The 15,832-nt window shown below is 44.7% G+C and overlaps 1 protein-coding gene across 10 annotated transcripts in view; it reads left to right on the plus strand.

Annotated features, from left to right (window-relative positions):
- The window catches only part of Gmeb1 (glucocorticoid modulatory element binding protein 1), a 47,593-nt gene that overhangs the window by 6,779 nt on the left and 24,982 nt on the right, over positions 1–15,832 (plus strand). For 4 of the 10 annotated variants that reach the window (XM_052716008.1, XM_052716003.1, XM_052716005.1 and 1 more), the window contains exons 2-3: positions 3,289–3,446; positions 13,988–14,070. In XM_052716008.1, the coding sequence (XP_052571968.1) occupies positions 3,319–3,446; positions 13,988–14,070 (211 nt within the window). In that variant the 5' untranslated portion in view covers positions 3,289–3,318. Of the gene's footprint in view, positions 1–2,762; positions 3,447–3,754; positions 3,856–13,987; positions 14,071–15,832 lie in introns of those variants that run through there. The other 6 variants (XM_052716009.1, XM_052716004.1, XM_052716006.1 and 3 more) reach the window with 3 other exon arrangements.

Raw genomic sequence — 15,832 nt, forward strand, 5'->3', positions numbered from 1 at the left:
GGGCATTTCTTAGGTTCTGTTTTACAGATCGAAGTACAAGACAGCCAGGGCTACACAGAAACTCTATTTCAAAAAAACCAAGAGAGGGAAACAAAACAAAAACAAAAAACAAACCAAGAGAGGAAGGAATGAAGGAACCAGGAGCTGTGGATTATAGTTCAGTTGTGAAACACTTGCTGATGTGTGCACAGCCCTGTCTTCCATCCCCAGAAGCAACAGAACAAATACACAAGAGGATGCAGGGTAGCTGTGGCTGTCAAGGTCTACATGGGGAGCTGCAGTGAAGGGCAGTGTGTAAAGACCAGGAGGGAGTGACAGGCCACATTTAGGGGAACATTCTGAAAAGCAAGTGTAGTGATGGCTTCATGGAGGAGTGAACATTAGGGACGAAGGAGCTTAGAGCTTAGAGCCTAGAACGGCTGGGAGCTCTGGAAGCATATTGGTAAGTGTTGAGAGTACTGTGAGTGGCTGATATGGTAGGGGAGTAATGCTGTAGCTAAACTGGAGTATTCCGAGGCCAGTGAGGTCTACTTTGAGCTCCACGTTATGTATGTATATTTTCATTTTTTTTTTAAAATGATTTATTTAGGCTGGGAGGTGGTGGCACACGCCTTTGATCGCAGCACTTGTAGGCAGAGGCAGGCGGATCTCTGTGAGTTCTAGGCCAGCCTGGTCTACAGAGTGAGATCCAGGACAGGTACCAAAACTACACAGAGAAACCCTGTCTCAAAAACACCAATTATGGCCGGGCGGTGGTGGCGCACGCCTTTAATCCCAGCACTCGGGAGGCCGAGCCAGGCGGATCTCTGTGAGTTCGAGGCCAGCCTGGTCTACAGAGTGAGATCCAGGAAAGGCGCAAAGCTACACAGAGAAACCCTGTCTCGAAAAACCAAAAAAAAAAAAAAAAAAAAAAAAAACACCAATTATGTAAACTGTTCTGCTTGCATGTATGCCTGCAGGCCAGAAGAGGACACCAGATCTCATTACAGATGGTTGTGAGCCACCATGTAGTTGCTGGGAATTGAACTCAGGACCTCTTGAAGAGGAGCCAGTGCTCTTAACCTCTGAGCCATCTTTTTAGCCCACGTATGTGTGTTTTCAAGATTGGCAGAGCTGAGGAGTGACTTGAGTCTCTGGCTACCAGTTACATATTCCAGTATGCATCTGTAATCAACACGGCTGTCCCCTGCCCACCTTCACATGTTCACATATATTCATTTAGTAAATTCAGTGTTTTTTTCTTGTATTCTCTACAGTAACTTTTTTTTTTTTTAAAGACAGGCTGGCCTTCAATTTATGTAGCTCAAGCTGTATTCATTCAAATGCGCCATAATCTTCCTGCTTCAGCCTCCCAAGTGTTGGGATAATGATGTGAATCACAGCACCTGGCCCCCCATGCTTTTCAGCTGTAACATGTAAAGGATTGCAGACATAGCTCAGGGTGAGCTCGAGTGTTAGAGCACTTCCCCACCATGCACGAGGCTTTGAGTTGGGTCCCTAGCACTGAAAAAATCAATTCTCCTGAACGCTAAAGGCTAACAGCAGCAGGATATCCTGAGACCCTCTGTGTTTTCATAAAGATTGGGACAACAGGGACAAGTGCTTGCCATGCAAGCCTGATGACCTGATTTTGATACCCGAATCTCGTGGCAGAGGGACAGAACTGACTCCTGAAAGTTGTCCTCTGACTTCTACATGTGTGCTGTGGCATGTGCACAAACATACAAACAACAACAATAATAAAAAGAGTGGGTTAGTACTTTAGATTGGAGGAGCACGTGGTACTTGCTGATAGTTTCCTCAGTAGCTCTGCAAGGAGCTGTCAGGCAGGGTCATCCCCATTCACACTGAGGAGCTGAGATGTTCCTGTGACCCTCCTGGAGGGACACACCTTAGTCCCAGCACTCCCAGTGGAAGCAGGAAGATCAGGAGTTCAAGGTCATTCTCAGCTCCATAGCAAGTTCCAAGTCAGCCATTTGAGACTCGTCTCTAAAAATAAAACAAGAACATAAAGTTCTTAGAGCCAGGCTTGGTGACTCACGGCCTGTAATTCCAGCACATTGAAGCTGAGGCAGAAGGATTGCTTTGAGTTTGAGACTAGGCTGGGCTTCAGAATGAGACCTAGTCTTGGCCTCTTGGTGTAGTCTATGTCTTTAATCCCAGCAACAGGATCTCTGAGTTTGAGGCCAGCCTGGTCTACAGAGCAAGTTCCAGGACAGCCAGGGCTACACAGAGAAACCTTGTCTAAGAAAGAGAGAAAGGAAGGAAGGGAGGGAAGAAGGAAGGAAGGAAGGCAAGGTTCTTAGAGATTATACAGTGAATTCAACATTTATTTTTTTTTTATTTTTTTTTTTTTTGGTTTTTCGAGACAGGGTTTCTCTGTGTAGCTTTGCGCCTTTTCCTGGAACTCACTTGGTAGCCCAGGCTGGCCTCGAACTCACAGAGATCCGCCTGGCTCTGCCTCCCGAGTGCTGGGATTAAAGGCGTGCGCCACCACCGCCCGGCGTGAATTCAACATTTATTAACAGCTATGCAGCTGACACTCAGATACTGAATATAAAGGATAGTACTGTATGCAGTGTCATATAGTTGATATGTAATGGTTACTTGGTCTTAAAATAGGTACAATTCATACTTTTCAGGGCCCACTCTTTGGGATGGAACTAGTCTATGTTGTAAATTGATCCACAGAAAAAGCAAGCCAGATGTGGTGCATGCTCGTAATGCCAGCACTTGGGAGGCAGAGGTAGGCAGATCAGCAAGCTGAAGCCAGCCTGGACTACTTATTAATATTCCCTTCTCAAAAAGAAAACAGAGGCTTTTGATCTCAGAAGCAGGAGACAGAGGCAGGCTCATCTTTGAGTTTGAGGCCAGCCTGGTCTACATATTGAGTTCCAGGTCAGACAGCATTTCTTTGTGAGACTATGTCTTAAAAACAAAAGAAAAACCTGAAACAACAGAAAAACCTTAAATCTAGTGCTGTTAATCTCAGTGCTGTGTGTAATCTCAGTTCTGTGATCCCAAGCTACCAATTTGATGTCTCTAAACTTAAGAGGAGAGGAGATGCACAATCAGGTCTGAGAGACTGGTGGAGTTGGCTCTGGCAAACCGCTGGGTGAGTCACATGTACTATGAAAGCATACTAAGAGCCTGTGTCGGCTTCTGTCAGCTCCCTCTCAGTCCTCATTCTTTACAGAGGATGGTGATGCCGGGGCGCTCAGAACTGTTGGTTATCTCAGCATCCCTTTCTTTCAAAGACAAAGTAATCACACTGCTTGTTCCTCATAGCAGTCCCGGCCAGCTGACTTCATGTGAAAGATGGCTAATGCAGAAGTGAGTGTCCCGGTAGGAGATGTGGTTGTGGTACCCACTGCAGGAAACGAAGGCGAGAACCCTGAAGACACTAAAACCCAAGTGATCTTGCAACTGCAGCCTGTGCAACAGGGGTAAGTAGCTGGAGATGTGGCTGCTCTGAAATGTATTATTGGGAGATTGAAAGGATGGGGATAAGAACTGTGCAGGAGTTTAGTACAGCATGAGCACTGGCATCAGTCAGCGTGTTCGAGTTTTCGTCCCAGGAATAGGTACTCCCTCTGCCATCTTAGGGCTTTTTGTTTTATTTAGTTAGTTTTAGTTTTAGTTTTTGTAATTTTTGAGACAGTCTCATGTAGCCCCAGGCTTACCTCAAACTTACTATGTTGTAAAGGGTAGCCTTGAACACCTGATTTTCCTACCTTTTCTTCCCAATTACTAGGATTACAGATGTACACACCATGTCAAGTTGTCACTCACTTCTTACTACAGCAGCTGTTTCCTGGTGTCCCTCTCTGTCTTTACAGTGTGAGCTCTCTGAGGGTGAGTTAGTTACATGGCTCCCTCGTCTTCTCTGTCCACACTATTTAGCACAGGGCCCAAATGCATGTTTCTCAAATACAGTGTTGACTCAGAGACTAAGCAAGGCACCTCCAAAAGATATTCCTACTCTAAGCTCTAAAATGTTCCTGGATTGGCAGTTTATTACACTGAGTCTATCACAAGTGTCTGTCCACTGCTGCCATGATGATGTGTCGTGAACGTGTTAGAAGAATCGAGTACAAGGTCCTCGCCAGCATGAGGCTTGCCGTCTAGTTGTAAAACAAAAGTGCGTGTATATAGTATGGAATCCTTACATAGTGAGGACTAAGACGTGTGGAGTGGCCTGGGAGTTCAGAGGATCACAATCAATTAGAAAGGAAAGTTGACCAAGATGCTTTTGCAATGTCCAAAGTCAAACCTGGGACCTTTCTCATGCTGCACAGATCATCTGCCACTGAGCTATGCTATATGCTAGCCCTAAGAGATACAATTTAACAAGTTTTTCTTTCAACCTGGGCAGTGGTGGCACATGTCTTCAGTCCCAGCACTTGGGAGGCAGAGGCAGGCAGATCTCTGAGTTCCAAGGCAAGCCTGGTATATAGAGTGAGTTCTAGAACAGCTAGGGCTACACAGAGAAACTCTGTCTTGGGTGGAAAAGAAAAAGAAGTCTCTTTCTCTCTCTCTTTCAGCAAGGTTTTGTTACGTAGCCCAGGTTGGACTTCAGTTTAACTATCCTTCTGCTTTAGCCTTCTCAGTGTTGGGATGACAGGTATGTGCTGCCATGCCTAACTTTAAAGGGGATCTTTAAAAAAAAAAAATTAGGCCAGACAGTGGTGGCGTACACCTTTAATCTCAGCACTTGGGAAGCAGAGGCAGTCGGATCTCTGAGTTTGAGGCCAGCCTGGTCTGCAGAGTGAGTTCTAGGACACCCTGGGCTACCCAGAGAAACCCTGTCTCAAAACCAAACAAGAAGGGGGAGTGGGAAGAGGGAAGAGGGGGATCTGTGGTTGGTGTGTAAAATGAATAAAAAAAAATTACAGAGCTAAACAGAGAATTCTCAACAGAAGATTCTCAAATAGCCAAAAGACATTTAAGGAAATGTTCAACATCCTTAGCCATCAGGGAAATACAAATCAAACAGCTCTGAGATACCATCTTATGCCTGTCAGAATGGCTTAAGATCAAAAACACAGATGACAGCTTATGTTGGAGAGGATGTGGAGAAAGGGGAACACTCCTCCACTGCTGGTGGGAGTGCAATCTTGTACAGCCACTCTGGAAATCAGTATGGCAGATCTCAGAAAATTGAAAATCAACCTATCTCAAGACCCAACAATACTACTCCTGGGCATATACCCAAAGGATGGTCAGTCATACCACAAGGATACCTGTTCGACTATGTTCATAGCAGCATTATTCATAATAGCCAGAACCTGGAAACAACCTAGATGCCCTTCAACCGAAGAATGAATAAAGAAAATGTGGTACATTTACACAGTGGAATATTATGCAGTGGTAAAAAAAACAATGTCATCATGAAATTTGTAGGCAAATGGATGGAACTAGAAAATATTATCCTGAGTGAGGTAACCCAGACCCAGAAAGACAGACACGGTATGTACTCACTCATAAGTGAATATTAGATGCAAAGCAAAGGATAACCAGGCTACAGTCCACAACCTCAGAGAAGCTAAAGGTAAAGAGGAGGACACTAAGAGGGGCACACATGGATCGCCCCAGGAAGGGGAAAGGGTTAAGATCTCTTGGATAAACTTGGAGGAGGGAGTAGAGGGGAGGGGGTAAGAGGTGGGAACATGAGGGCTCAAGATGGCCTAGTTGGGGGAGAGACGGGGAGGGAGAGCAATGAAAGAGATACCTTGACAGAGTGTACCATTAAAGGGATGGGGAAAAATCTGCAGATAAGGAAAACCCAGGAACTCACAAGATTGTCCCCAGCTAAGACTCATAGCAATGGTGGAGAGGATGCTTGAACTAGCCTTCACCTGTACTCGGATTGGTGACTACCCTAATTGTCATCATAGAACCTTCATCCAGTGACTGATGGAAGCAGATGCAGAGACCCACAGCCAAGCACTGGGCCAAGATCCTCAAGTTCAGTTGAATAGAGGGAGGATGGATTATAAGAGCAAGGGGAGTCAGAATCATGGTGGGAAAAACCACAGAGAGATGACCCAAGATAGTGGGAGCTCATGGACTCTGGACTGACAGCTGGGGACTTGCATGGGACCGAACTAAGCCCTCTGAATGTGGGTGAAAGTTGCATGGCTTGATGTGTTTGTGGGTCCCCTGGCAATGGGACCAGGACTTACCCTGGGTACACGAACTGGCTTTTTAGAGCCCGTTCACTATGGTGTGATTCCTTGCTCAGCCTTGATGGAAGGAGGAGGGGCTAGGCCCTGCCCCAACTTGGTGTGCCAGCCTGTGTTGACTACCCAAGGGAGGCCTTACCCTCTCTGAGGAGGGGCTGGGGGTGGGATGAGGGTAGATGGGAGGAGTGGGAGAAGGGGAGGGAGGCAGAACAGGGGTTGGTATGTAAAAGAAAAGAAAAAAAAATTAATAAAAAATGAATTAAAAAGTTAAAAAATGGAATACACTTATTCTAGGACTGAAAATATTAAAGCCAATTAAGATCTTAAAAAAAAAGGGGAGGGAGGGTCTGAAGAGATGGCTCAGTGGTTAAGAGTGCTGGCTGCTCTTCCAGAGGGCCTGAGTTCAATTCCCAGTAACCACATGGGGGCTCACAGCCATCTATAATGAGATCTGGCGCCCTCTGCTGGTGTGTAGGGATACATGCAGATGGAGCACTCATACCTAAAAAATATATACATAAATTAAAAATAAAAACAAAGCCAAAACATACACACATTTGTTTTGTTTTGTTTTGTTTTTCAAGACAGAGTTTCTCTGTGTAGCCCTGGCTGTCCTGGAACTCGCTCTGTAGACCAGGCTGGCCTCGAACTCACAGAGATCCATCTGTCTCTGCTTCCCGAGTGTACACATACAGGTGCTGGAGAAATGCTCAGTAGTTAAGAACACTGACTGCTCTTGAATGGGAACCCTGATTCAGTTCCTAGCACCCACATGGTAGTGGGCACTGTATGCATGTGATGTACATGTATGCAGGTATTCACTCATAAAAGTAAATCTGTTTTTAAAAAAAATCACAAAAACAAACCAAACCAAGAAACACTGAGGTGTAACTGCACCAAAGAGGAAACAAAAAAAGAAAAAGAGACTTGTGGTATGAGGACAACCAAGGTAGGGTAGCTGCTTCCAAAGCTGGGGGTGGAGTTGAGGTGAGGAGGTGGAGGAGAGTTTATACTTTATACTTTTTTGTTTGTTTCTTTTGAAACAGAATCTTTGATGGGTAGCACAGATTTGCCTTGTATTCCCGGCCGTCTGCCTCTACCTTGTAAATGCTGGTATTCGGGTATGCAAGACTGCCTCCAGCTTTTTGTTTTTAGTATTTGTAAATGAATTTTTAAAAGTTTGGGTATATCTTTGTACAGGCATGTGCATATGGGTGTAGTGCACATAGATACCAGAGGAGGCGGTCAGCTCCCCTGGAGCTACAGTTACAGGCAGCTGTGAGCCACCGAATGCGGGAGGGGCCTCTGGAAAAACACAGTGTTCTTAACCTCAGAGCCATCTCTTCAAGAGTACTCTTCTTCTCTTTCTTTTTTGAAAGCAGGATCTCAGGGTGGCCTTGAACTCACTATGAAGCCCAGACCTCAAATTAGAAATCCTCCTGTCTTAGCTTCCCAAGTGTTGGAATTACAGGCATGCAGCACTAAACTTCTATTTGGACTTTTCTAGGTATTTGTTATGTACATGTTTGCAGGAATGCATTAGGCAGCAAAGGTAGATTGGAACAGTCTTCCCACGTGTGCACAAAGAAGCTGGCATAGTATATGAGATGATACTTTAGGTTTTTCTGTTCTTTTCTTTCTTTCTTTGGTTTTTCAAGACAGGGTTTCTCTGTGTAGCCCTGCCTGTCCAGGAACTGGCGCTGTAGACCAGATGGCCTCGAACTCAAGGAGATCGGCCTGCCTCTGCCTCCCAAGTGCTGGGATTAAAGGTATGCACCACCACCGCCGCCGCCGCCGGGCTTTTTTGTTTTTGTTTTTGTTTGGTTTTGATACTTTTTCCCCCTAATTTTATTTTATTTTTTTATTTTATAATTTAATTTTACATATCAGCCACGATTCCCCTGTCCTCCCTCCCCCCACTCTCCCCCTCTTCCCCCCAGCCCACCCCCCATTTATTAGTAGGGTCACTTTAAATTAGGCCTTCAGCTTAACCTTTGTTTTCCCCCATATACAGTAAAATATCTAGAAAGCTTTTTACTAATTCTAGGGAAGGTTTGGGGTATATCTCAGTGATTAAGCACTTGCCTGACATGGGCAAGGCCCTCAGTTCACATTTCTATCACTGCAAATGATAATTTCCAGAACTTTCCATAATAGCATAAAAGAAAATATATTCAGCATGTAGTTTCTTGAGAGAGAGAGAGAGAGAGAGAGAGAGAGAGAGAGAAAACGAACGAACTGGGGCACGGTGGTGCATACGTGTAAATCCAGTACTTGGGAGTTGCAGGATAATCAGAGACTTAAGGCTGTGCTCAGGTGCATAGCAAATTTGAAGCTAGCCTGAACTACAAGAAACCCAATCTCAAAACAAACAAAAATCCAGTGAAAAGACCCAGTAAGTACAAGAATGTCCTGGAAATGTCACCTAGTAATCCAGTACTTCCTTAGTATTCAGAAGGCCCCGAGTTACATCTCCAGCATTTCAAATAAAATAAAACCATCTCAAAATAGTTATTAATTTTTTCAAATAAATCTCCTTTATAACATATTTAGAATTCTCAGAAGAAACGAAGGTCCCAAGATTCTGTCACCATTCTTGACTTTCCAGGCCATTTTGGATTTCCTAATGAACAGTTTTGGTTTACATTTTGTGGATGTTGTTCTTTGTTTGTTTTTAATGTGTATGGTTGTTTGGGCTGCATGGATGTTTGAGCACCAGGTGCATGCAGTGTCCACAGAGGCCAGAAGAGGACCTGGAGTTAGAGATGGTTGTTAACCTATATTTAGGTGCTGGTGACTAAATTTGACATCTCAGGTGGGCATGGTGATGAACACCTTTTTCTTTTTTGGTTTTTTGAGACAGTGATTTTTTGTGTTGCCCTGGCTGTCCTGGAACTCACTTTGTAGACCAGGCTCTGCCTCACGAGTGCTGGAATTAAAGGCATGGGACACCACCACCTGGCTATGACGAACACCTTTATTTATTTATTTATTTATTTTATTTATTTTATTTTATTTTTTTGGAGCTGAGGATCGAACCCAGGGCCTTGTGCTTGCTAGGCAAGTGCTCTACCACTGAGCTAAATACCCAACCCAAACTTAGGTCTTTTTTTTTTTTTTTTTTTTTTTTTTGAGACAGGGTTTCTCTGTGTTGCTTTGCACCTTTCCTGGAACTCGATTTGGAGACCAGGCTGGCCTCGAACTCACAGAGATCCACCTGCCTCTGCCTCTCAAGTGCTGGGATTAAAGGCATGCGCCACCACCGCCAGGCGACGAACACCTTTAATCCCAGTTTTTTAATTAGCATTCCTCTATTTGATTTGTTCATATGGTCTTATAACTACTATTGAAATTATGTTCAGAACTCAAAGACTTTGACAACACATCAAACACATCACAAACTTAAAGACAGCTGTTGTACATTTAACCTCAGCATCCAGTTCTGCTTTTGGATTGCACAGAATCAATAACTAATTCATACAGAAAATAACTAAATGTCTTAGCCAGCCTTAGCTCAGTCTACATCTTAAACATGGGCAACACCTGAAAACTATTGGTAACACAGTTGCACGTGACTGTGACAAGTATGTCTGAACCACACAAGCTGACATTTGAGAGAGGCCTGGGCAGCATGGCTCCTGACTTTTCTTGTCTCCCTGTAACACTGCACTCCTTTGATGACTTACTTCCTGGTCCAAATAATTATTGGTGACACACTGGGGAGACATTCAGTAGGGACACATGACAGACAAAGAGTTTATTCTGAAGACTGTAGTAAGTTAGAGCCCAGGGTGGAGCCTTGGGTATCAGTCACTGCAGTGAGTTCCACTAACAGGTTCTGATCATTGAATGTCAGTCACTGCAGTGAGTTCCCATCATGTTCCTTCCCATCACTGAATGTCAGTCACTGCAGTGAGTTCCACCATCATGTTCCCATCATGGTGCTGTCTTGATCTTCTGAGGCAGGTGGAATACCTGTCTGGAGAAGGACCGCTTCCTGCTTCTCTGTGTCTCCTTATCCTGTATCAGTGTCAGTAGCTGTGACGAGCCTGGGGCTGGGCTACCTTGTGGCAGTCTAGTCTGTGAACTGTTTATTAAGACAGGTGGAGAGTGGAGCTCAGTTGATTCGGTGCTGTCCCCAGCAATGCAAAAAATAAAAACAAACACCGTATCTAAAGCTGGGAATGAAGACAATGCCTGTAATTTCAACACTGTGGAGTCTGAGGCAGAAGGATCACTTTGAATTCTAGGCCAGCCTAGTCAACTTACTATGACCTGTCTCAAAATAAAAAGTAAAAAATAAGCTAGGTGGTGGTGTCGCACACCTTTAACCCCAGCACTTGGGAGGCAGAGGCAGAGGCAGGTGGATCTCAGTGAATTCAAGACCAGACTGGTCTATAGTGCAAGTTCCAGGACAGCCAGGGCTGTACAGAGAAACCCTGTCTAAAAAAAAAAAAAAAAAAAGTATCTATCTCAGGGATAGAACCCTGGGCTAGCATCTGAGAGGTTCTGGGTTCAGTCCCTAGAACTGCAAGAACAAAGAAACACAAATTTCCAGTGTTTTAAAGAGGTGAATCCCATGATTGCTCTGCTGGAGTGTACAGGATTGATGAGATGGAGTGGGCAAGCTTTCCAGGCTGGACATAATGACACCTGAGTCAAAGGGGTAGCAGTGGCATTAGAGGCAGGGAGGACAACTGGTGTTAAAAAGGTCTGTCTGGCAAGATTTGACAACTGTGCAGGATCTGAAGGGAACTCCAGCAGAAGGGCTGGGTGTGTGGTTTTGTCACAGAGTGCCTATCTAGCATGCATAAGGGACTAGGTTTAATCTCCACTAGTCAAAAAAAAAAAAAAAAGATTCAAGAAAGAGGACGAAATAAAAGCAGTTGCCACCCCATCCCAAAAGCAGGAAGGAAGGAGAGGAAGAGGTCTGTCTACTGCAGTGCTCAGGTCCCATCCAGTGTGCCAGGTGACACCAGTGACACGGATGGAGAGTATGGGCGACAAGAGACAAGAGGATGGCTTTTTTTTTTTTAATTACTTATTTTTATTTTATCAGTGTTTTGCCTGTATATATGTCTATGTGAGGTGTTGGTTTCTGGAGTTACAGAAAGTTGTGAGCTGCCATGTGGGTGCTGAAAACTGAACCCGGGTCCTCTGGAGGAGCAGTCAGTGCTCTTAACCACTGAGCTATCTCTCCAGCCCATAGTGCAGCTTTTGTATTGTTCGGTTTTGTTTGAGACAGTCTCCTGTGTATTCTAGGTTGACCTAGAACTCCTGGCCCTCCTGCCTCTACCTCCCAAGTGCTGGGATTGCTGGTGTGTGACTACACCCAGCTCAGGAATAAAAGTAAATGGTGATTATTGCAAGCATAATGAGCGCAGCGATGTTCTTCGAGATAAAAATGTCCAAATGTGCTTGCTTGTTCACTTAGCAGTTAGCTGCATTGTGGTGTGAAGTTCAGAGGGGAGGTCTGCACTCGGGGTGTCACCACGGAGGTGGACCAGCACACTGCAAAGAAGAGCGTGCAGGGCGTGCTTTCAGATAACAAAGTGTAAGGATTAATGTAGTAGGATTTGCTCCGCCCATGACCTTGGGCTATAGGGCCAGAAGGAGGTGGTACTTCTTGCCCTTGTGACCTCTTAAAAGGAAATGGAGAAGGGTCGCATGCCTCTTCTTCCGGTTGCCTGCGAGGTGGATTCGCTCGGTCAGATCAGAGGACGACTTCAGCTATCTACTCCGTTCTGTATTCATGAGTGCATTTCCTCAATTTATATCTTAATAAATCCCTATTACCCATTAAAAAAGAGGAGAGGAGCCGGGCAGTGGTGGGCACGCCTTTAATCCCAGCACTCGGGAGGCAGAGCCAGGCGGATCTCTGTGAGTTCGAGGCCAGCCTGGTCTCCAAAGCGAGTTCCAGGAAAGGCGCAAAGCTACACAGAGAAACCCTGTCTCGAAAAACCAAAAAAAAAAAAAAAAAAAAGGAGAGGAGAGATGGCTCAGAGGTTAAGAGCACCGACTGCTCTTCCAGAGGTCCCGAGTTCAATTCCCAGCACCCACATGGTGGCTCACAACCATCTGTAATGAGATCTGGCGCCCTCTTCTTCTGTGTACATAATAAATAAATAAATCTTTAAAAAAAAAAAAAGAGCATTGACTGATGTTCCAGAGGAACCGGATTCAATTCCCAGGTCCTCCCTCCGGAGTCCAATCACACCAGGATAGTAAATAAATAAATAAATAAAAGGAAGGGACCATGTGACCCTTCTCCCTTTCCTTTAAGAGGTCACGTAGGGCGGAAACACCACCTCCTTCCGGACCTATAGCCCAAGGTCATGGGTGGAGCAAATACCACTACAAATTAACCCTTAGGCTGATTACAGAAATGAAAGGGACACTCAGGTGTCCTGATGGGTTATCTGAGGTGTTAGGTTACCTGAGCCCCAGGATGTATCTTGAGGAAGATCTGCTTTACCTAACCTACCCCATCAAAGTCCCAAATAGGCCCAGTCCTGATTAGCTGCTAAGAGCCGAGGGCATTGGGTGTGTCCAAGTGGTATTTTGCATAGCCTCCTGTTTGGGGGAGCCTCTAGTGATTGCTGGTTACCTGGGCCAGTTCCATGTTGGTTTGTTTGTTTCTATATACTTGGTTTATGTCAATAATTTAGTTCTGATGCCCTGAAAGGCTAAAACACTAAAAAGTAAAATAAGCTGAAATGTCCAGATTTCAGCAAGGGTCATTGTTTCCAGGTCATCAGCTGCTTCCTGTCTTGCGCTGTCTGCCGGCTCTGCTTTTGGCAGATGAGTTTTATGAAAAAGTCTATCTTGACTTGGAACAGCACTCCTATATCTTGAACATTTAAAGCAGTGGTTCTCAACATGTGGGTCATGACCCCTTTGAGAGTAGAATGAACCTTTCACAGGGGTCCCCTGAGAGCATCAGAAAACACAGATATTTACATTACAATTCACAACAGTAGCAAAATTAGTTACAAAGTAGCAATGAAAATAATTTTATGCTGGACGATGGTGGCACACGCCTTTAATCCCAGCACTGGGGAGGCAGAGCCAGGTGGATCTCTGTGAGTTCGAGGCCAGCCTGGGCTACCAAGTGAGTTCCAGGAAAGGCGCAAAGCTACACAGAGAAACCCTGTCTCAAAAAACCAAAAGAAAAAAGAAAAGAATTTTATGGTCAAGGGTCACCAAAACATGAGGAATTCTATTAAAGAGTAGCAGCATTAGGAAGGTGGAAAACCAGTGATTTAAAGTTAATGAGGAAGGGGCTGGAGAGCTGGCTCATTAGTTAAAGAGCATGTTGCCCTTTGTAGGACCCAAGTTCAGTTCCCAGTACTCACGGCAGGCAGCTCACAGCCACTTGTAATTTCTGCTCCATGGGTTCTGACACCCCCTTCTGTTCTAGGCACATACACACATGCATGCACGTTCTCACACACAAGTGTGTGTGTGTTTGCGCTTGCAAGTAATCACACGGTTTTGTAATATAAGTAACAAATCTTTAAAGTTATTAAGGAAGAAGTCTGTGTAATACACATAGCAAATATTAATTTACTTGGGGTGAAGTGAGTTGTTTTCATTTTCCTGGCATGAACTGCTAAGCAGTTCTGGGCCTCTTGGAGTTTAATACAGTGGGAAACTTGTCGAAGTACTATGGTACTGTTATAAAATATACTTACTTTACTCGTTTGGGGATAGATTAAAACAAATGTCTGAACTCTGTGCTGTGAGTATTAATTTTTTCACGATCTATGTAGTTTGTTTATCGATGGACATTCTTACAACAGGATTTATGATGCTGGGTCGGAGAACAATGCAGCAGTTGTAGCCGTAGAAACCCACACGATACACAAAATTGAAGAAGGAATTGGTAAGTCTTTCTGCTGTTCTATCCAGTACCTTTGACTTCAGCTTGGTGGTTGAGAGTTTCTGTATATTTTTGCTTTTAAATTTCTGGGCATAAAACCTGGGATTTTGTCCAAGCCAGGCTGGTGCTCCACTACTGAGCTGTGCCCCCAGCCTGTGATTTCTGGCCTTTTATGTCTTATTTTCTGTCCCCACCAATGCAGTGTGCCTACTGATACTGCCAATTACCATGGCAGACTTGCCAGGCATGGTGGTGCGTGGCTTTAATCCTAGCACACAGGAGGCAGAGGCAGACAGATCTCTAAGTTCCAAGTTCCTGGACAGCCAGGGCTACATAGAAAAACTGTCTCAAAAAAACCAACCAACCAAAAAGATGGCAGACCTGTCACTTGATCACCTAATATCAATATGTTGCAAGAGCCAAAAAAATGTTTTTGTCTATAAAAATCCTATAAAGAGGCGTGGGGTAAAATGTTTAGCTTGAGTCTCTATGTGGGATCCCTAAACACCATTGGGGTGGGGGGTTGAAAATGAAACAAAACAAAAAGAACCATGGGGCCTATGATGTTAATCTGTAAATCTAGCTACTTGGGAAGCTGAGGCAGAGACAGGCGGATCTATGTGAGTTCGAGGCCAGCCTGGGCTACAGAGTTAGTTCCAGGAAAGGCGCAAAGCTACACAGAGAAACCCTGTCTTAAAAAACCAAACCAGGCCGGGCGGTGGTGGCGCACGCCTTTAATCCCAGCACTTGGGAGGCAGAGCCAGGCGGATCTCTGTGAGTTCGAGGCCAGCCTGGGCTACCAAGTGAGTTCCAGGAGAGGCGCAAAGCTACACAGAGAAACCCTGTCTCGAAAAACCAAAAAAAAAAAAAAAACCAAACCAGGTTGGGCGGTGGTGGCGCATGCCTTTAATCCCAGCACTCGGGAGGCAGAGGCAGGTGGATCTTTGTTAGTTCGAGGCCAGCCTGGTCTACAGAGCGAGATTCAGGAAAAGGCGCAAAGCTACACAGAGAAACCCTGTCTCAAAAAACCAAAAAAAAAAAAAAAAAAAAAAAAAAAAAAAAACCAAAAAAAAAAACAAAAACAAAAAAACCAAACCAAAGCAAAACAAAACAAAACAAATCACAGATTTAGGGCCTATCTGCATGACAGAGCACGTTCAAGGCCAGAAGATTAGGTATATAAATTCAGTAGTAAAATGCTTGCCTAGCATGTGCAAAGACCATTCAGTCCATAGCCATCCCTACCTACCTCCACCCCCTCATCACACTGGGCATGATGAGGCAGACCTGTAATCCCAACATTGGGAGGCTGAGACAGGAAGATTATGTTTGAGGTTGGGCTGTATAGCAAAACCCTGCCTTAAAAAAGTAATCCCACAATGAAAAGGGAGCATTTAAATTGATCCCTGTCATTAGGGGAGGCTGCAGGTGAAGACTGAAGAGTCATTGTATTGACTGGGAAATTGTCAATGAAAGAAAACTTAGAATCTAAGACTTTTTTACATTTTCTCACTCAGTGTTCTTGAGAAATTAACTTCTCCGCTCGAGAGATGGCTCAGAGGTTAAGAGCACTGGCAACTTTTCCAGAGGTCCTGAGTTCAATTCCCAGCAACCACATGGTGGCTCACAACCATCTGTAATGTGATCTGGTGCCCTCTTCTGGCGTGCAGACAGAACACTGTGTACATAATAAAGAAATAAATCTTTAGCCAGGAGGTGGTGGCTCATGCCTTTAATCCCAGCATTTGGGAGGCAGAGCCAGGTG

The sequence above is a fragment of the Peromyscus californicus genome, unplaced genomic scaffold, assembly GCF_007827085.1.
Source record: "Peromyscus californicus insignis strain IS unplaced genomic scaffold, ASM782708v3 Scaffold_5__1_contigs__length_169319896, whole genome shotgun sequence".
Lineage (NCBI taxonomy): Eukaryota > Metazoa > Chordata > Mammalia > Rodentia > Cricetidae > Peromyscus > Peromyscus californicus.